This window comes from Dromiciops gliroides, chromosome 3 (assembly GCF_019393635.1).
Source record: "Dromiciops gliroides isolate mDroGli1 chromosome 3, mDroGli1.pri, whole genome shotgun sequence".
Taxonomy (NCBI): Eukaryota; Metazoa; Chordata; class Mammalia; order Microbiotheria; family Microbiotheriidae; genus Dromiciops; species Dromiciops gliroides.
In genome coordinates, this window is record NC_057863.1 from 90,086,520 (window position 1) to 90,108,089 (window position 21,570).

Consider the following 21,570-nt stretch of genomic DNA (forward strand, 5'->3'; position numbering starts at 1 on the left):
ATACCCATCAGTTATGTCTTTATTTCCGTCATTGATAAATGTGACCTAGTGTAGAGACCTATGGCATATCACTAGGAAGATCTCTTTGGGTTGATACAGATTGATTGGTCAACATTATTTGGGTACGATTATTCAACCAGTACCTTACTCATAGTACTATTTCCCCCTTTCTCTACCTTCTTTCTCCTCTGGCATCCAAAGATTTAAAAGCAATAGAGAGAGCAGTGGGTTTAGATCCAAAGGACTGGGGTTAAAATCATGCCTCTGTCAGTTGCTTTGGATAAGTTAATTTATGTCTCTGGGTCTGTTTCCTCATGTGTAAAGAATGAAGTTTGAAATAAATAATCACCAAGGTCCTCTCTAGCTCTCAATTCTATGGCTAAGCAGAATTATCATTCAGTTCTACTTTCTAACTTTGAGCTTCGCAACCAAAATATTGACTTACCTACTAGAAAATGGGGCTGTTGAGGTGATACCAAGAGAATATATGCTGTCCTTGTCCTCTTTTTAAAGAAGTTTGTGTTGATTGACTGAATCACTACTGTGAAATCACAAGTGACGTTACATTTTAACCACTGTGTAAAGAAGACTCTTTCATAATCAATGATCAGGGCACTGGACCCTCAGCTTTGCTCAGATTATTTTGATTTAGTTCAAAATCCTGTTGAGATGAAGCTTTATATCCTGGGATTCCTTTTAACTATTGTCTGGCAGGAGCAGCATGTCATTGCATTTCAGAGGTAACTGAGTAGAATCTGGATTCTGGTGAGAAGTTTCCTTTTCTCCCTTCTGGTTTGCCCTATATTGAATCAAACCAATACATAGGAAGAAGGAATCTGATAATAAAAGCCCAGCTAGGTTCCTAACTATGCATATTAATTGCCCTCAGAGCTTTAATTAGGAATTTTTAAACGTAGGATAAGTACTACAAACCCAGGGCAAACTGACCTCAGTTGAGGAGGGGACCAAGACCTGGGATTAAATACAAGGCTACTACTCTTCAGGAAACCACTGAGGGGATGGGGTAAAAGGCCAGGACCTACTATATAGTAGCTTCATATTTTAATTTATTATTCTTGCTAATTGTGTCCTAAGTTTTACTCTTTACATGATGTATAAGGATTACAAATTCTGTCAGCACTCTAAATTTCTGTCCCTGGAGCAAAGCCCCAGTGACCTACCTTAGTTATAGTTCTGGTTGCCCTGAGTGAAGTAGTAGGCTTTAATCTAATCTGGTGCCCTGAGATTCAGTGGCATCATTGTGATTTTAGTTCCAATTTAGAAGAGAAGAAAGTCTCAGAAAATATGGAGATTAAAGAGATAGAGCACTTAAAGAAAAAGGAAAATAATTGAAACCCCAAAACTTCCCATACTGATGTGTTTCCTAATATATTTAAATAGAGATAGTTTGAAAATGGCTATGCCAAAATGAGGGAAAAGGGTGAATAGGGGAAGGTGGGTAATTATAATTAGCTCAGATTTGCATAATCCTCTAAATTTTCTAAAGCACTTTATTCACAATAGCACCACGAAGTGGGTAGTACACATTTTATTAACCCCCTTTTATAGCTAAATAAATAGCCTTCAAGAGTTTAAGTGATTTTCCCAGATTCAAGAAAAGAAAGTGTTAGAACCCAGACTTGTACTTTAGTCTCCTAATTAGAAGCACTTCGCTTTTCCTTCTACATAATATTGATTTGGATTGTGTAGTGGGAAAAAGTAATGTATTGGGACTTTGGAGGCCAAAGTCTCAGTCTTGGCTCTGTCACTAACTATTTAGTTGATCCCAGGCAAATCACTTAACCTGTCTGAGCCTAAAATGTAAATGAGGGAGTTTATCTGTGAAATGAGGTTTCTACTAGATTATCTCCAATGTTCTTTCCCAGACCTAAAAGTCTATGATTTGTAACATATGAGAGCAGATATTTATATACACCTAATTCACTGCTGCTGTAAGAGCTGGAGGGCCACTGGAGTTTTCATAAGAGCCATGATGAGATCTACAGACAATCCTGAGGCTCATGTTTTTACCTCTTTGAATTATTTGTGGCATTGGGGCATTCATTTTGGTGTTGCAGAACATACTACATTCCCCCCCCCCAAATTTTAATTTGAGATTTCATTACTTCCATTAGTAATGTTAGTGATAGTAAGTTCTTACCCAGTTTGTTGGGTCTTTGGGTTTATTAGACATCATACCAATGTGTTCATTCATGACTTTATGTTGTATACCTAATCTGTTCAATTGATCAATCTATTTCTTAATGAGTACTACATAATTTTGATGATTACTGTTTTTTTTGTTATAGTTTCATATTCGGTATGGCTAGGTTTCCCTGCATCCTGTTTTCCCCCCATTATCTCCCTTGAGATTCTTGACCTTTGTTCTTCCAGATGAATTTCATTATTATTTTTTCTAGTTCTATAAAGTAATCCTATGATAGTTTGATTGGTATGGTGCTGAATAAATTGTAGTATTGTCATTTTATTATATTCCCTCAATCTACCCATTGAGAATGAATATTTCTCCAATTTCTCTTTATTTCTATTAGGACTGTTGGTATTTGTATTCATGTAGATTCTGAGTTTATCTTCACAATCACATTTTTTCTCATTCTTCCAGCCTTAATTCCTAAATTGGGATTTTGTATTAAATCAGGCTCTGCACACTTCTAGTGGGAATGTTAGAGCCTTGTATGGTCCTGGTCTGCATTATCTAGGGTGGTGTCACTGCATTTTCTGGGTTTTGAGTACTGTGTTCTGTGATGGGTGAAATCTGATTGAAATAACTGAGGAAACAAAGGTCTGAACTTTTGAGCATATTATTTTTTTTAAGCAATACGTGCCAATAGCATAAGAAATCAGGACCAAGGCTCCTCAGAATGGTACTGTACCCTGAATATAGGGGAGATAATTTTTTTCCGCATTAAAAGAAAATAATCAGGATATAAACTAGAATACAAGATTAATTAACCTGATTTCTAATTGGAGGAAAGATTAGGGGCTTTCCAAGTTGAGATGGGGAGAACAAACTGGTATAATTCCCTGAAATCAGAAAAAGACATGTTCCACTGTCCCGCCCCCCCCCCCCATTCTATGTCTGTATTCAATTAAAGGAATATGGAAACAATAACTGATTGACCGGTATGGGGTCAGTTTTCAGATAAGACATATGAGTTGCTTGAGATATATAATTGTGAGAAAATGCCTTCAATCAATCTTCAGATCTGACTGGGTTTCTGGTCAACATAACCTAGATCCTTATTTAAAGGTTTCTAAGCAACCGATGGAGGTGGTCCAGTTTCCCAGCCAGTCAGGTATAGGTTTGAACAATGCAATAAACTTTTCTCACAATTCTCATAAGTGAATAAAATTTTCTCACAAGACAGAAATTGAATTAGATCCATAACTGAATAGAAAGGGAACGGAGCTAGACCCAGAATTGAGACATAAGATAGAATCAGTGAGGTTGACTCAATTCCCACAAGTTTCACAGTTCTTTAAGGAATTCAGGGTCAGCTCAGGTTAGTGAGCTGCAAATTTTCAGTTGACCCTAAACAATATGATTTAGGACATGGTCTGAGTGCTGCCCACTTGGTCTGAGTCTCAAAAGTCTTGATTCTGTTTTGGATCCGTGCAACCCAAACATAGGCTAGTACCTAGATGGAGATCCAGTAGACAGATGATGACCACAACTACCTGTTGGCTAGCTGGAAGGCTCTATAAGTTCAGAGTGACAGAGTTGTAACTCCCACATTTCTTTCTGCAACCTTTGCCTTGGTCACTCACCTCTCACCTGAATCTTTGATCCTCCTCTTGGATGAAGCTGCTTCTCTACTATGAAGCTCTGAAGCAGGATTAATTCTCTTAGCTAATAGTAGCCCTAAGTCCGGGGTCTACAGAGCTTCCCAGGTCTATTGGCTAGGAGCTGAGGCAGCATAATACTTTCATTAACAAAATTAGTCCTTTCTAATCCTGAGATCTTCAGAGCTATTCAGGTCTTATTCTCCATAGACATTGAAAGTTATTCTCCGCCCCACCCCCACCCCCACCCCCTCACCCCTCACCCCCCATTTATTTTTTGGTTTTTTTTAGTGAGGCAATTGGGGTTAAGTGACTTGCCCAGGGTCACACAGCTAGTAAGTGTTAAGTGTCTGAGGCCGGATTTGAACTCAGGTACTCCTGAATCCAGGGCCAGTGCTCTATCCACTGCACCCCCTTGCTGCCCCCCCCATTTATAAAGTGTGATAAAGGGCAAAATAGGGAAGCCTTTAAGGGTCTTCTCCTTTCTCAAGCTGTCATGACAAATTCAAATAGAAATGGGGGGCAGCTAGGTGGCGCAGTGGATAAAGCACCGGCCCTGGATTTAGGAGTACCTGAGTTCAAATCTGGCCTCAGACACTTGACACATACTATCTGTGTGACCCTAGACAAGTCACTTAACCCCCATTGCCCTGCCAAAAAACCCCCAGCAAAAACAACAACAACAACAACAACAACAACAAAAATTCAAATAGAAATGGATCAGGCTACATATTGACTTAGAATATCACAAATTAACCTGCTCTAAGTTGTATTGTATTTTAAAATTTATTTTGTTAAACATTTCATAATTCCACTTTAATTTGGTTATCTCCTCACTTAGCCCAACAACTCTGAGCCTTTTTCCCCCCCAATCAGCTTTCATTCACCGCAGAGCTTTCCTCCAATCATATCTGCATCTTGAATTAGCAGCAGAGCTTCTTGTTGGTGTCTACCAGTTTTGTAGGTGTCTGGATTCTGCCTTCTGGTGTCTCTAAGTAGGTTTTTCAGGTTTTCTGTGTCTTCTCAACATGACTTCTGATCTTCTTGATCATTTGTTTAAATTTTAACAAATAAACTTTTTGGATTTTGTTTAACTTTTAAAATTTATACCTTCATTTTTCTTATATCTACCCCTCCCCCCTTTTCAGAAAGCTATGCCTTGTATTAAAGGATTTTTTTTAAAGAGGAAGAAGAAAAAAAAGCAAAACCAATGAATGCACAAAGGAGTAGAGTCACATCTCTTCTTTTATCTCCTCTTTCAGGCCAGGCTTGGTCTGTATAATTTTCCATTATTCAATTTTGATTATTTTGTGGTTGTTATTCTTTCCATTTAAATTTTTGTAGTCACTGTATAGATTGCTTTCAGCTCTTCACACAATGAATACAAATAAGCATGAAAAGATTTATATGAACAAACGCAAGTCAAATAAATTAAAAAAAATTTTTTTTATTTAAAGTTTTGAGTTCCAAATTCTATCCCTTCTCCCTCCCCTCCTACCTCCCTAAGGTGGTAAGCAACCAGATATAGGTTATACATGTGCAATTATGTAAAACATTTCCATATTAGTTATTTTGTATAAGAAGACTCAAATAAATGAAAAAAATGAAAGAAAGAAAATGAAAAATAGCCTTCTTCAGTCTGTATTTAATCAATATCAGTTCTTTCTCTGGAAGTGGATAGTTCATCATTGGTCCTTTGGGATTGTCTTGCATCATTGTATTGCTGAGAATAGCTAAGTCATTCATGATTCTTCATTGAACAATAAATATTGATGTTATTGCATAAAACATTCTCCTGGTTCTGTTCACTTCACTTTTCATCAGTTCATGTAAGTTTTTCCAGGTTTTTCTGAAATCATCCTGCTTGTCATTTCAAAGAAGTCTTTTGACCTCCCTTTTCACGTTGGCTCCTAAGGCCTCAAATCTGGGATTCTTCCTATGGGATGATCTATTTCTTTTTTCTTTTTCTTTTTCTTTTTTTTTGGTTGGGCAATGAGGGTTAAGTGACTTGCCCAAGGTCACACAGCTAGTAAGTGTCAAGTGTCTGAGGCTGGATTTGAACTCAGGTACTCCTGAATCCAGGGTCAGTGCTCTGTCCACTGCGCCACCTAGCTGCCCCCTGATGACCTATTTCTAATGTAGGTTGAGAAACTCTAAATTCCTATTTCTTTGGGAAACACAGTTCATATATTATGGTCCCATAGTTCCAAACCTTTGATTCAAAGTTTCCTAGCGATAAACTTTAAAGTCCTGAACACAATCATATTAAAATTAGCTGCTGGGAAACAATGTGCTCCCATCTCTAATATCAGTCGGTAGTTTTGCTTCTGTGCTGCCTTCATTCCGGTCCTCTTGGTACTTTTATCTGAGAAACTGTCTTCTCTTTTAGGGCCTCAGAACTATTTTTCTCCTCAGGCTGTTTTTCTCTGTGTTTCACACAAAATGTCCCTTTGCTGCTGCTTTAAGTAAATGAAATGTCCACTTTTAAGGGGCCAGTAGAAAAATGTCTAATCAAACTATACAGAGACCTCATCTTTGGCAATGAACATCAGTGAATGGTTGCACTGCATTGCACTGCTGTTTCTCAGGGCCCTTCGGTACAAAAGGAAACCCTGCTTGTAAATGAGACTATAAATTCTTCTTCCTTAAAGTGTAAATCAACTCTTTACTAAATTCTTTTGAATTCATCTTTTACTGAAATGGTATATTACTGAACAAAAAGCAAAAATAAACAAACAAAATCCTAACAACTCTTATTTCACTAAGAATGAGAGGATTAAATGGATTACTTCTCAGGGCAAGAATATAAAACCTACTGGAAAGAGCTAACATCCTGGCTTCTTTTTCCCTTCCCTTCCCTTCCCTTCCCTTCCCTTCCCTTCCCTTCCCTTCCCTTCCCTTCCCTTCCCTTCCCTTCCCTTCCCTTCCCTTCCCTTCCCTTCCCTTCCCTTCCCTTCCCTTCCCTTCCCTTCCCTTCCCTTCCCTTCCCTTCCCTTCCCTTCCCTTCCCTTCCCTTCCCTTCCCTTCCCTTCCCTTCCCTTCCCTTCCCTTCCCTTCCCTTCCCTTCCCTTCCCTTCCCTTCCCTTCCCTTCCCTTCCCTTCCCTTCCCTTCCCTTCCCTTCCCTTCCCTTCCCTTCCCTTCCCTTCCCTTCCCTTCCCTTCCCTTCCCTTCCCTTCCCTTCCCTTCCCTTCCCTTCCCTTCCCTTCCCTTCCCTTCCCTTCCCTTCCCTTCCCTTCCCTTCCCTTCCCTTCCCTTCCCTTCCCTTCCCTTCCCTTCCCTTCCCTTCCCTTCCCTTCCCTTCCCTTCCCTTCCCTTCCCTTCCCTTCCCTTCCCTTCCCTTCCCTTCCCTTCCCTTCCCTTCCCTTCCCTTCCCTTCCCTTCCCTTCCCTTCCCTTCCCTTCCCTTCCCTTCCCTTCCCTTCCCTTCCCTTCCCTTCCCTTCCCTTCCCTTCCCTTCCCTTCCCTTCCCTTCCCTTCCCTTCCCTTCCCTTCCCTTCCCTTCCCTTCCCTTCCCTTCCCTTCCCTTCCCTTCCCTTCCCTTCCCTTCCCTTCCCTTCCCTTCCCTTCCCTTCCCTTCCCTTCCCTTCCCTTCCCTTCCCTTCCCTTCCCTTCCCTTCCCTTCCCTTCCCTTCCCTTCCCTTCCCTTCCCTTCCCTTCCCTTCCCTTCCCTTCCCTTCCTCTCTCTCTCTTTCTTTTCTTTTTTGTTATTGTCTCTCCTGCTGTGATAATTTCCCCAATAACCTTTAGGGACTGGTGTAGTCTCTTAGCGACTGATTTGTTGTTGCATTTTGATAAACCTTTTCAGTGAGATGCCCTGGAACAAGAGCAGAAAAAAATTTTAAGGACATCTATGCCATATGCCAAGAAGAAGACAGCCAAAGAGCTCATATGTTCAAATAGTCATTTGCTTTTAAAACTCCAAATGCTGCAATGAGTAGAGATAAAATGCTAACGAGAATCTTGTAAACAAACCCATTAATTGTACTGGGAAATGGTTGCCCAAGTGCGGGCTGGCAGCAGAGACAGTTCATGCAGTCAAACAGAAAGAAGGAAGGGGGAGGGGAAAGAGAGACTAAGAGGGAAAACAGGGAGAGAAAAAGGAGAGACTGAGAATGAGAGACTGGGAGAAGGAAGTGGAGAAAGAGATGGAGAGAAAAATAAAGGGAAAGAGAGAGGAGAAATGCGCAATGTTCATAAGATTTGGTGCTGGAAGGGACCTTAGAGATCATCTCTCCACTTTGCAGATGAGGAGAGAGGCCCAGAGAGGTTAAATGTTCTGTCCAAGGTCATAAAGGTAGTGTCCGAGATGAGTTTGGAAACAAGGTGTTCTTTCTCTTAGACCAGAACATGTTGCCTTTTTTGGGAGCACAAATTCTAGGCATGTTAAATTTTTATGTGATTAAAGAAAATAAGACCATGTAAAGACCAGCTGATTCTCTTTACTTCTTATAGTACTAAGATCTTTTTTAAAAAAAATTATTTTTAAATTCTGAATTTAAATAGTATTTCCATATACCCAGCAGAATACAAAAAGAAGATTCTAAATTAACCCATAAATCTTTATTTCATTCCACTTTTTGTTTGTTTGTTTGTTTTTTGGCAGGGCAATGAAAGTTAAGTGACTTGCCCAGGGTCACACAGCTAGTAAGTGTCAAGTGTCTGAGGCCAGATTTGAACTCAGGTCCTCCTGAATCTAGGGCTGGTGCTTTATCCACTGTACTATCTAGCTGCCTCTTCATTCCACTTTTTAAAAAAAGTGTACATTATACAATTTTATGTTACTTTTAAAATAGTCTTGCTTGTCTATGCTTCCTTTTGAACTTTCTTCTCTCCTGTGCATTCTAAAAAATGCTACATAAGCCATCTCTTTTGGGCCTCACTATTGCTATTTCCCCTCTTCTCCATTTCCCATCCCAGTTAAACACCAAAGGAAAGAAAGACAAAAAATCTTGTCACAAATGAGCATAATTAAGCAAAACAAATCCACAGAGTGGCCATATTGAGAAGTGTATATCCCTTTCTGTATGTTGTGTCCATCCCATCACCTCTTTCTGTCAGGAGGTGGGTAATTTGCTTCATTATAGATGCTCTGGAGACCTGGCTGATCATTGTGCCCATCAGAGTTCTTAACTCTTTCAAAGTTGTTTTTCTTCACAATATTACTACCCTTATTTTAATTGTTTTCCTTATTCTACTCACTACTCTATGTCAATTCATACTACCCAGGATTCTTTGAAATCATCTATTCATTTATTACAGAACAAAATATTCCATTATATTAATATGCTACAATTTGTTTAACAATTTTCCAATTATCTTAGATTTTTCTAAGACACTCTCTTAGATCCTAATTGTTTTCCTCCCTCTCCTCTTTTAATTTCCCTTTCGGGATCAGGAAATTTGTTTTGCTTACCTCTAATCACTCCTCAGTATTATTCTTTCTCTTAACCCTCATTCTGTATCCTTGTTTGTTTCCTTGTTGACTGATTTATTAATAAACTACACTATTTACATATGTGTATTCAACCCTCCTTTGTTCATTTCAGGTAATAGTGAGGTTCATCTGATGATATCAGCTCCTCCCACCCTTTCCTGTATGTTTGTATGTACCTTAATTATGAAAAATAGCAAATCTGACCCCACCCTTTTTCCTCTTTTGTACAGTAGTGTTTTCCTTCTACCCTCCTTTCTCTTTCCTCTCTTAAAAACCCTCATACCGGAACTAATCCACCCCAGGATTCCTTTTTCTTGTTTTTTTTCTTATTGAGCTCTCATTATATCCTTTGAATACCTTCCAATATTCCGCCACCATGCCAACCCCCTTCTCCCATTGGTGAGGTCCTTTCCAAGCTTTCAATTTCATGATGGTTCCAGAGAGATCATGCACTATTTTCTCTTAGCTATGCTTCTGACTTTAAGGACTTTGTCACTATGAGCTAATGATTCTCTCATTCTGGAGCTTCACTCAGGGCTAGGGATCTTCTCATTCTGCAATATCCTTCTTCTATGCCAACCTCCTTATGCCACTGATGATTTCCTTTTAGGACTTCCATTTTGAGGACAGATTCAGTCTAACTTTGTTTTATTCCTGTCTTGCCTGTGCTTCTGAAAAGCATAGCATAAATGCTATCAAAACTGCCGACTCATTTACTACCTGTGTGGCCTTGGGAAAGTCAATTTCAACCCCTATGAGTATCAGTTTCCTAATTTGCAAAATGATACAATTGGACTAAATTACCTCTAAGATTCCTTCCAGTTCTGACTCCTACAGTCCTAATTCAGAGGGACTCTGAGGGGCCCTACTCCTTTGGAGATCTGTTGATTTTTGCAATGAAAGCATTAAGGAAGTCCTTTTGATTGTTTTTGCTTAGAAGACCAAAAAGAGAGAACAGTATGAACTTTTCCTTTTTTGTCTAGTCAATCAATCAATCAATATTTATGAAGTGCCAACTATGTGCTAGGTACCATGCTAAGCACCGGTTTGCAGAGAGATGCTTGTTTGCACAGTTTATTTCTCTCCTTTTTCTTTTTCCTCTTACTCCTTATTTCTTTTTCCCTCTCCCTGAACATTAATGAACCATTCATAAATATTAGGCACTGTGTTAAGTTCTTGTTGTTGTTGTTCATTCATGTCAGACTCTTTGTGACCTCTGTGACCATATGGTCCATGTTGTTTTCTTGGAAAAGATACCTGAGTGGTTTGCTATTTCCTTCTTCAGTGGATTAAGGCAAACAGAGGATAAGTGACTCGTCCAGGGTCACACAGCTAGTAAATGTCTGAGGCTAGATTTGAACTCAGATCTTCCTGACTTCCAGTGCTCTATGCACTGCACCATCTATTTGCCTTAGGGAGATGCAAAGATATATAGGTGCCAGATTGTGGAGGTCCTTAAAGAAAAGGCAGGACATCACTACATAGAAAGTGTATAGAGAGGGCAGCTAGGTGGTGCAGTGGATAAAGCACCGACCCTGGATTCAGGAGGACCTGAGTTCAAATCCGGCCTCAGGCACTTGACACTTAACTAGCTGTGTGACCCTGGGCAAGTCACTTAACCCTCATTGCCCTACAAAAAAAAATGTATAGAGAAATATATCCTAGGTGTCTTTAATGGCATTAGCAAAAGGGAAAGAAATCAAGGAATGTGCTTAGAGAACCCTAAGCAGTCCTGATTGGTGGGCACGTAGAGTACATGTGAATGAGAACAATATGACATAAAAATGGAAAAATATAGAATCATAGATTCATAGAATTTTGGGCCTAGAGAGATTGAGGTCAACTACTCCAACATCCTCATTATATAGTTGAGGATACCAAGGCCTAGAGAAAAAAAAAATTTATTCAGACTTAGTACTTAGTGGTAAAGCTGGGACCAGAATCTGGGGCTTCTAGTTTCCAGTTAAGTCCTTATTCAACCATGCCATGCAGCTTTCCTACCATGGCACCAAATTGTGAGGGTCCTACATGATAGGATAATTCAAATTAGCATCAACAATGGCAGTTACTTACCATTTACCAGGCATTGTATTATGTGCCAGGGGATACAAAGAGAAAAACAAAAGAGGTCCTGCCCTCTGGGGGCTTACAGTCTGCTGGATGATATGGCATATAAACATAAAATTAAATAGAAGGTAATTTAATAAGAGAAAAGGCACTAACAAAGGGAATGGAAGGAAGGGATAGGGAATTAGGGCAAGCCTCACAGAGAAAGTGACACCTGAACTGGGCCTTGAAGAAAGATAAAAATTTTGAAGGCCTGAATTTAGGAGAGAGAATGTGGCCCTGACTTCCTCTACCTTTCATGTCTTTTTTTTTTTTTTTGGTAGGGCTATGAGGGTTAAGTGACTTGCCCAAGGTCACGCAGCTACTAAGTGTCAAGTGTCTGAGGCCGAATTTGAACTCAGGTCCTCCTGAATCCAGGGCTGGTGCTTTATCCACTGTGCCACCTAGCTGCCCCTGTGAGGGGCTGTCTTTTGCCTTTGTTTGTTATCCTAAGCCATTGGCACAGGACTTTAAATGCCAAACAGAGTGGAGAGGAGAAATTGGAAGCAAGGACACCAGTTAGGAGATTATTACAAAGTCTAAGTGAGTGATGAGGGCCTGAGCAATGATGGTGTCCATTTAAGTGTAGAAAGATATTGTGGATATAGAATTGGATATGAGGACCATAGAATAGGAAAGAATCGGAAGATGAGGGTACACTCAATAGAAATAGGTAAGTTTTGAGGAGTAAATTTAGAGATGACAAGTTCAATTTTGAACATATTGAATCTGAGGTGATAATGGCTCATTCAAAGGTGGAAATGTCCAGTAGGAATCCGGTAATGTGGTATTCAGGTTTTGAAAATGCTTTGGGGTTGTGTTCATTAATTTTAACTTTGGGAGGCAGCTAGGTGTCACAGTGGATACAGCACCGGCCCTGGATTCAGGAGGACTTGAGTTCAAATCTGGCCTCAGACACTTGACACTTACTAGTTGTGTGACCCTGGGTAAGTCACTTAACCCTCATTGTCCTTCCAAAAAAATTAACTTTGGGGAATAATTGAATGATGTGATCTCATTGGTATACAATAAGATCATCTGACAGGCATGTAGGATGGATCGAACAAGGGCTAAAGAGGAGGCAGAAAGATCTATTAGGAGACTACGATGACAGTCCTGGTGAAATGTAAGGAGGGTCTGAACTAGAGTAATGAGGAGAAAACAAGTGCCCAATAGCTTATGGACGTATCTGTAGGATTTGGTAATTGTTTGGATTTGGAGGAGGAAGGAGAAGAAGAAATCAAAGATCGTATAAATTTCAAGTCTCGATGGCTGGGAGACCTGAAAGAGAAAGGAAGAAAGAGTGGTTATTTATCTCAGGAAATATGATGAGTTTAACTTTCGATGGGTTGGGTTTAAGGTGCTGCTGGGACAATGAAATTCCCTTTTAATATTTTTTCTTAATCCTGTTATTTCTTTCCAGTGGCCAGGTTTTAACGGCTCTCCCTAGAACAACTAGACAAGTCAGAATTCTCCAGAACATGACAATGACATTTGAGGTAATTTATTCACAATGACCATTACATTGATTGTCTTTGACAAGCTTCATGTTTAGTGTTCTTTCCTATATAGTATTTTGTATATCTACACTTAGCTTTTCCCACCCCTGCCTGAGATAGATACTGTCTGTGTAGCCTTGGCTAAGTCAATGAACTGCTTGGTGCTCTAGAGAATTCTCCAATACTATAAGTTGCAGAGAGAGGTACCAATCTGCATCAATAGGTCTTCCCCGGGGTACTGTTATCGCCATGAAATTATAGGTCTGGTTCCTGTCCCCCTTTTCATATCCCCTTGATTTATTTGATCAGAAAGTTAAATAATATTTTATTGTGTATTGGTATACACATCAATTTCATTATTTTGCACTGAGTTGGAATTCAGGCCTTCATAAGAGATGCTATCAGACTATCACTGACCAAATCACTTACGTTAGGCCCATTTTGTGGCTTTAGTCCTTTACTGGTTTGTTTTTTTTTTTGGTGAGGCAATCGGGGTTAAGTGACTTGCCCAGGGTCACACACAGCTAGTCAGTGTGTAGAGTGTCTGAGGCCGGATTTGAACTCAGGTCCTCCTGAATCCAGGGCCAGTGCTCTATCCACTGCGCCACCTAGCTGCCCCATAGTCCTTTACTGTTGCAAGGGACAGGTGAGTGACTCTTCTTTTTTTCAAGAGGCACACTGCTCAGGACCCCCTTCCTCTTTGATTCCAGCATCATACTGCCTAGAAAAACATTTCTTTCTTCCTTTAACGAGAAGTAGGGATGTGGGGAAGTAGAGTACATGTTCTTCAAGATCTCTCCTTTAAGGTAGGTGAGGACATGCAATTCCCATATGTTTCTGCCCCAAATCATACTTTGGGCATACCTGTGGGCAAAATTGTGCCCATGCATAGATTAGCACCATGTAATAGGTTACTCCCTACTCTCAATCCAGAAGCAAAGTCCTCTCTGCTAAACGCTGGTCTGTCTTTCAAAACGCAAAATGGTTAAAAAGAAAAAAGATACTACATGTAGGTCAATGATAAAAAGAAAGTTCCCATATACATCAAAATATTTATAGCAGCATTTTTTTTATAGTAGTAAATGTGGGAAAGCAATTTGACCTGTGCTTTCCGTAGCATTGGAACTCACTAGTAAGGAAACTCCCTCTACAAATAAAGGTTAGTGCCTCCTCTGCAATTTAGAGAACTCTCTTAGAATGTCATCTAAAGCACTGAAAAGTTGAGTGACTTGCCCAAGGTCACATAGCCGGTGTATGTCAGAGGCAAGACTGTGAACCCAAGTCTTTCTGGCTCCAAGGGCAGCTCTCTCTCCACTACTCCAGACTGCTTCTTACAGTAGCAAAGAAATGGAAACAAAGTAAATGTTCAGTGATCTGAGAATGGCTAAAGAAATTGTGACATATGAATGTATGGCTCTCTGTAAGAGAAAGTGATATGATGAATACAAAGTTGCATCAGAAGATTTCTATGCACTGATGCAAAGTGAAGTAAACAGAACCAGGAAAATTATATACACAATGATCCAATGATATTAATGGAAAGAACAACAAAGCAAATGAAGCTAAATCCTTTGGAATTATAATGACCAACTTTGGACCCTCAGAAGAGATATGAAAATGCACTTCCTGTTCTTCTTTGTAGAGGGGTGAAGATGGAGAGACTAGGATTCTAGAACAATGCTTATGATATTAGATTTGGTCAATGTGGTGGTCAGTTTTGATGAACTGATTTTCTTTTTTATTATGTGTTATAAGGGATGACTCCCTGGGAAAGGAATATATTGGGAAAGATAGATAATATTGAACCAACATATAAAAAAATTTTTGAAAGAAAAAGTAAAAAGGAACTAAGAGTAGTTTGTCCATTCTTTTATAAGCCACCACAGAGGAGTGGTTCCTCAGACAAAGTCCATCATCCCAAGAATGGCAAGTGGTGTGGGCTGGTGGAGAGACTACTGACTTTGGAGTCAGAGAACCCTGAACTGAGTCCCACCTCTCACTTACTAACTGTGTCATATTGTGCAATCACTTATTCCCTATGGCCCTCAGTTTTCTCATGTGTAAAATAAGGGGTTTGAACCAGGGAAAGGGACTCTGAAGTCTCTTCTATTTTTAAATCAAGAAATCCTTGATCTTAGATACAGGCCCAATTACTGAGACTTAATCAGAAACTATTTTTTTTTTTTTGGTCTCCTTACATGGTGCCAGTGGACACATCTTTCTCTAAAGGGAGAGAGGTACGGACAAGCAGACATTCTAAACAAAGGCTCACCTCCTGTTAAGCTTACCAAAATGATTAGGGTGAAACAGCTCTACCCCCCATATTTATATGAACTCTTTCTACATTAAAGTTTTACCCTTTCTCTTCATTTGACATCCTCCCCTTTGTCATTACACCAAGAGAATATATTTGGATGTTGACCAGGGGGGTACTTGCAGAGCCATAACTAGTGTAGGAGGATTAGGGATTTGTCCCAAGACATTAAATTTAAAGGGTGTCAACTCTGAAAAAGAAATAACCAAAGAGCTCACAGAGGTTATAGGCAAAAAGCCTTCTTTATTCCAATGGAAGAAGGAAACTAGACATGCATTCTGGGGCCTGGTCTAGGACCAAGGAGACCCAAGGCAGCAAGGCTAAGCCTTGATACATGTTGAGGTGCAAGACAACGAATCAAGCAGTGAGGTGTTACAGCAGCAGTGAGTTGTAACAGTGACAATGGGGCAAGTTTGCCAAGTGACAAAAGGTCTATTAGTAGCAGGGCTTCATGACCCCAATATTGTTCTTGCAGGTTCTTGCCCAACTTTAGAGGCCACCTGGGGAGGGTTTGAGCCAATTCTGGGATTTAGCTGCAACAGATTTCATCCAGAGGGTGAGTGCAAAGGATTATTGTTATGCCAAGCTCAGAGCACAGATTGCTTGCTGGGCCTTAACTCTGGAATACAAGATAACTTCTAAAAAAAAAGGAGAGAGGAGTGAAAAGAGAGGAGTGGTCTTTGTGTGGAGGTCCTGACAAGAACAATGATGACACTTTAATTTTTTGTAACAGCTTAGAAATAACAGAATAATTAGTTAAAATGGGAAAGCAGTAGTGTGCTTTCTCCTCTTTCCCTGCTATGGACACAACCAAGTGGGTTTTTCCCACTGGCACTGCTCTGCTCTCCATTTCCACCACCCAATCTCACCTCCTAAGGTTTCCTCATGCTGCCTGCCCTAGATTTGGTTTGTACTACTTGCCCTGAGTGCAAAAATTGATAATTACTACTTTAGTATCTTGGGACTCTTGTCGACTTAACTCTTGTGTTTCCACCTATTGAAGGATGACAAAGTATGTGTCTCTTTTGTTATTGAAAAATGGCAGGTTGTTCTCTGGAAACCAGAAGATGTGGAGTTCATTAAAAAGTCAAAAGAAATCCATTTCTACGTCAACGATTCTCATGTGGACAGTGTGAAAACCTTCTTAGAGCAGAACAAAATCATATTCAGGTCGGGACACCATTGTTTGTTGGAAAAGCAGAAGCACCATATCAAACTCCTATTGTACCTGCTGAATCTATGGTTCTAAGTTTAAGCTGAGGAGACAGACAACCCCATTTGTCATCACTCTCTCCCCTCCCCCAACCAGACACCCAATGTCCTTATCCTGTCCCCAGCCTGGCCAGCCCAGTGCTCCAAACAACATTCCATCAGGAGCCTTCTCTCCCCATAAAACTTCACCTGATCACAGCCTATTTCCTTGGGATCCTGCTCTGTGCTGTTTGAAAAGGGTGGTAATGGCTTACCCTGTTAATCCAGTTAGGGTGTATGCCTCATGATAAAGTCCCTTACTTATAGAGTGCCTTTATTGGAAGGAATAATTTAGATGGAAAGGTGACTGTCGAATCTTAAGTGCTGTCAAATCCTACCACAGAGAAGAGGGATTTAAATTTTTTTCTCTGTGTAATGAATCCCTTTGGCAGTCTTCTGAAACCTATGGATCCCCTTCTTAGAATAATATTTTAAAAATACATAAGAGTGGGAGGGGAAGAGGACAAGGAAGGAAAGGTGAAAAAAGGGAGTACAGAGCGAGGGAGAGGATAGTCAGAAGTAAAATACCTCTGAGGAGGAATAGGTAAAAAGAAGATGGAGTAAATGTCATGGGAAGGGAGTGGGATGGAGGGAAATAGTTATGATGATTGATTATAATGGCAAAATGTATGGTACCTACTCTGCTGGGCTTTTATGAAGAAAATTCTCTGTCAAGCTTAAGGTCCTATATAAAGGTTATGATGAACAGGATACTATCAGGAAAACCTGGAAAGACCTACATGAACTGAAGCAGAGTGAAATGTACTGTATACAAAATAACAGCAATAGTGGGGGATGATCTGCTGGGAAGCATGTGGTTATTTTCAGCAAGGCAAAGATCCAATATAACCCTGAAAGACTTATGAAGATTGCAGCCCATCTGCAGAGAAAGAACTGATAGTATCTGAAAACAAATGGAAACACATTAAAATTTTTTTTTCATTTCCTCTTTGATGATTCCTTAATCTGAAGTTTTGGGGTTTTTTGACTGTTTTCTCTCACAACTAGCTAATATGGGAATTTTCCCATGACTACTCATGTATAACTTATTTTGAATTGCTTGAGTTCTTGTGGGTGGGGTGGTGGGAATGGAGGGCGGAAGAGAAATTAGAACACAAAGTTTTAAAAAAATTGATGTTAAAATTTTGTTTCTACATATATTTTGGAAAATAAAATTCTATTCAGAATAAAAAATTAAAAACAAAAGAAAACAAAACAAAACCCCCATAAGAGTGGGGGCAGCTAGGTGGCACAGTGGATAGAGCACCAGCCTTGGAGTCAGGAGGACCTGAGTTCAAATCTGGCCTCAGACATTTAACACTTACTAGCTGTGTGACCCTGGGCAAGTCACTTAACCTCAATTGCCTCACTTAAAAAAATACATAAGATTACAAAGGTAACCAATTATATTGAAAAAGTGGCATAAAACCCCCCAACCAAGTTCACGGACCCCATGCTTAGAAACTCTGATCTAGGGGAATGCTTTCTCTTTATGTTCAGGTAAATGGCTAAAAGGCTATGTGAATTCCTGCTTGTAATATTATTCATTTAATAATCATTTATTAGATTCCTGCTCTGTACAAAGCACTATGCTAGGTGCCAAGGGGGAAATATAAAGCTCCCTGCCCCAATAAAACTTAATTCCTCTTTTAATTTGAAAAACTTTCTATTACCATTGGACTTTCTTGAACTCAAATTTTCCTATCTGGAAAATAGGGGTAATTGCTACTCTGCTTGCCTCAGGTAAGGGTTGTCTAGAGCCAAGGAGTTCCTATATGTTAATGTGCTCTGTAGGCTGTAAAGCATAAGACAAATATGTGGAACTATTGATCATAGTAATAGTAGTGAGAGTAGATATCACAATGGTAGTAATTATACTAGTGGTGGTGGTGATAGTTAATGTACCACTAATAATAGTCATACTAGCGGTGGTGGTACTAGTCACAGTCACAGTAGTAGTAATAGCTAACATGGATATAGTGCTTTAAGGTTTGCAAAGTGCTCCACAAATATTCTCATTTGATTTTTCATAACAACTCTGGAAGGGAGGATTAACCCTATTTTACAGATAAGGAAACCGAGGCAGACAGAGATTAAGTGGCTTGCCCAGGGTCACAAAGGAAATGTCTGTGGTCACATTTAAACTCTGGGCTCAAGTGATTGTAATCAAAGTAATAGTTATCATACCTGTAGTAGTTGGGTGGTAGTGGTAATGGTGGTAGTAGTCTTAGTCATCATGGTGGTCTTTTCCAGGAAAAGCATGTTTGTTTTGGCTTCCCTAGGCACAGCAAATTGTCTTTGGAAACCAAATAATAATTTTTTTTTACTACTTAGGGTATTGGTAGAAGATGTTGAAGAACTTATTACACAACAAACCATCAATGACACACTCAGTCCCCGGGCCTCTTCATCGTACTACCAACAATATCACTCACTAACTGAAGTAAGTCCCACCTTTTCCTATAAAGTGATACCATGGTCATTATATCAAGGAAAGCAATTTCCCCAGAAGGATAATTTATTGCTGTAATCACAGAAGCACTGGGGAAAATAATACCTACACTGATTAACTTGAAGCAATTCAGATTTCTGGCATCTTTCATCCAAAAAGACTGTGGTTATTTAAACTCTGCAAACTGTCTTGCCAGAGTGTCTTCTCCCATCGCTGAAATTCAGTTATCTCTAGAACAGCAGCAGCAGCACTGGCAGACCTATTTATAGAAATACACTAGGGGGTCATGTTACCTGGAGGTGGAAGACTAGAAATAAAGCAGGGCCTTTTCAATTAAAATGCATGCAGGGAATGCCAATGGAAGGAATACTATCACTTATTCACACCGGATTAGAGCTAGTACCCTGAAATCCACACTTTCTTACTGAGAGACTGATAACCCAGCTCATGCTAAAATGTAGAAAATTAAGGAAATAATAAGAAGTTGTTATCCTTCATTAATTCTCAAGTCACCTATACAGCATGTTCCAATAGTCTTACTGCAGTTTTAAGCTTCAGAAGCTCTAGGCTTTAAGAGACTTTTGGAACATCTGGACTTTGCATATTATAAGTTAATACATTTTCTTTTCCTTATAAGAGCTGTATTTGGGTTAAAATAATGCAATGCTTTTCTCTTACCTTTATGCAGCAGAATAGTTTCTGTAGGGTGAGTCTGGTTTAGTGAAAATAGCATCATCTTTGGAGGCAGAAGACCTGCGTTCAAAGCACTTAAATCCTTTGAGCCTCAGTTTACTCAACTATAAACAGAGGATCAAAATACTTGAACAGCCCATTTCGCTAGGTTGTTGAGAAGGAAGTGATTTATAAACAGCATATCAATGTGAGTTGTTATTCCTTTTAGAGTCAGTATAGTATAGTAGAAAGTGTAGATACATTTGGAGGTCGAAAAGCTAAGTTTGAACTCCAATTGTGATGCCAGCAGTGGGACTGTAGACAAGGGGGAGGGGAACCACTTTTCAGAGGCTTAATTTCCTCACAATTAAAATAGAGGGTTCATAATGGATGCCTCATAGAATTGTGAGGAAAGTACACTGAAAGTATAAAATATATATGTGTGTAAACGTGTGTATAGTTGTTGTTCAGTTGTTTTCAGTCATGTTTGACTCTTCATGACCCCATTTGGAATTTCTTTGGCAAAGATATTGGAATGGTCTCCAGCTCATTTTATGGATGAGGAAACTGAGACAAACAGGTTAAAGTGACTTGCCCAGGGTCACACAGCTAGGAAGTATCTGAAGCCAGATGTGAACTCAGGAAGATGAATCTTCTTGACTCCAGGCCCAGCACCATATCCATTGTACCACTTAGCTATCCATACAAGTATGTGTGTACATATACACACATGTTTACATATATACATATCTGCATGTATATATGTATTAAAGAGTATATAGACACATGCATATAGGTATATATAAACATATTTATATTTGTTGTATAGTTGTTTCAGTCATGTCCAACTCTATGTGACCTCATTTGAGGTATTTTTTGCAGAGTGGCTTGTCATTTCCTTCTTCAGTTCATTTTTTTCCCCCAACTCATTTTATAGATGAGGAAACTGAGGCAAACAGGGTTAAGTGACTTGCCCAGGGTCACATAGCTAGTAAGTCTCTGGGACCATATTTGAACTCAGGTCTTTCTGATTCTAGGCCCAGTATTCTATCCCCTGCATCATTTAGCTATATTTCTCTCTCTCTCTCTGTATGTATGTATATATAAAAATATATACATATATATGTATATATATGTGTGTCTATGTACATATACCTTTTGGCTATGTATTTATATATGTGTGTCTATGTAAATATATGTATTTATGTATATGTAATGGAGCCATCCCATGAACCATAGGCAGAGCTGCCCTTCCTGCTTCTGGCCAACTTAGCACATGGGTACATTGGGAATGACCAGCTCTGGGCAGGAAGAAGTAACAGCCCCCCCCCCCCCCCGCCACCTTCTTCTCTGTGGACTGAGCTAGTTCCTGTGAGTAGGAGGGAGGGCAGCTCACTCTATCCCCTACCTGGCAGCTGTGGCTTTGAGCACTGGAAGCTAGAACAGTAGTCCCCAACTAGCGAGTCCTGGGGCAGAACAGAAAAAGATACTTTTACACAAAGCTGTGAATCTGTATTCACAGGCCAGCTGGGGACACTCACTATTAGGGGGTGGCATGTAGGTGATGATCCAGTCAAGGACTCTAAGAAAGAGTGGTCAGCTAGGTAGAAGAACTAGGAATGAGCAGTATCTTAAAAGCCAAGCATAGAGATATTTAAGAATGGAGAGTTAACAGTATCAACAGATACAAGATGGAAAAGATGCACAAAGACTGAGAAGAAGTTATCAGACTTTCTTAGTGAGGAGAGAAGACAGATTTTCATAGATTAAAAAAATTTCATTAAAAAAAGAAAAAAGGGGCAGCTAGGTGGCACAGTGGATAAAGCACTGACCTTGGATTCAGGAGGACCTGAGTTCAAATCCAGTCTCAGACAATTGACACTTAACTAGCTGTGTGACCCTGGGCAAGTCACTTAACCCTCATTGCCCTGCAGGAAAAAAAAAAAAAAAGGAAAAAAAGATTTGTATTTTTTTTTAGATTAAATGGAAAATTTTAATACACTGAGAACAAAAGTAATGATGTTGGACATAAACTCCC

At 39.7% G+C, this 21,570-nt stretch overlaps 1 protein-coding gene across 1 annotated transcript in view; it reads left to right on the plus strand.

Annotated features, from left to right (window-relative positions):
* The first annotated feature begins 615 nt into the window (after positions 1–615).
* The window catches only part of CPB2 (carboxypeptidase B2), a 62,605-nt gene continuing 41,650 nt past the window's right edge, over positions 616–21,570 (plus strand). The window contains exons 1-4 of the mRNA XM_043990590.1: positions 616–740; positions 12,768–12,843; positions 16,203–16,327; positions 18,743–18,851. Of these exons, the coding sequence (XP_043846525.1) occupies positions 670–740; positions 12,768–12,843; positions 16,203–16,327; positions 18,743–18,851 (381 nt within the window). The 5' untranslated portion in view covers positions 616–669. The remainder of the gene's footprint in view (positions 741–12,767; positions 12,844–16,202; positions 16,328–18,742; positions 18,852–21,570) is intronic.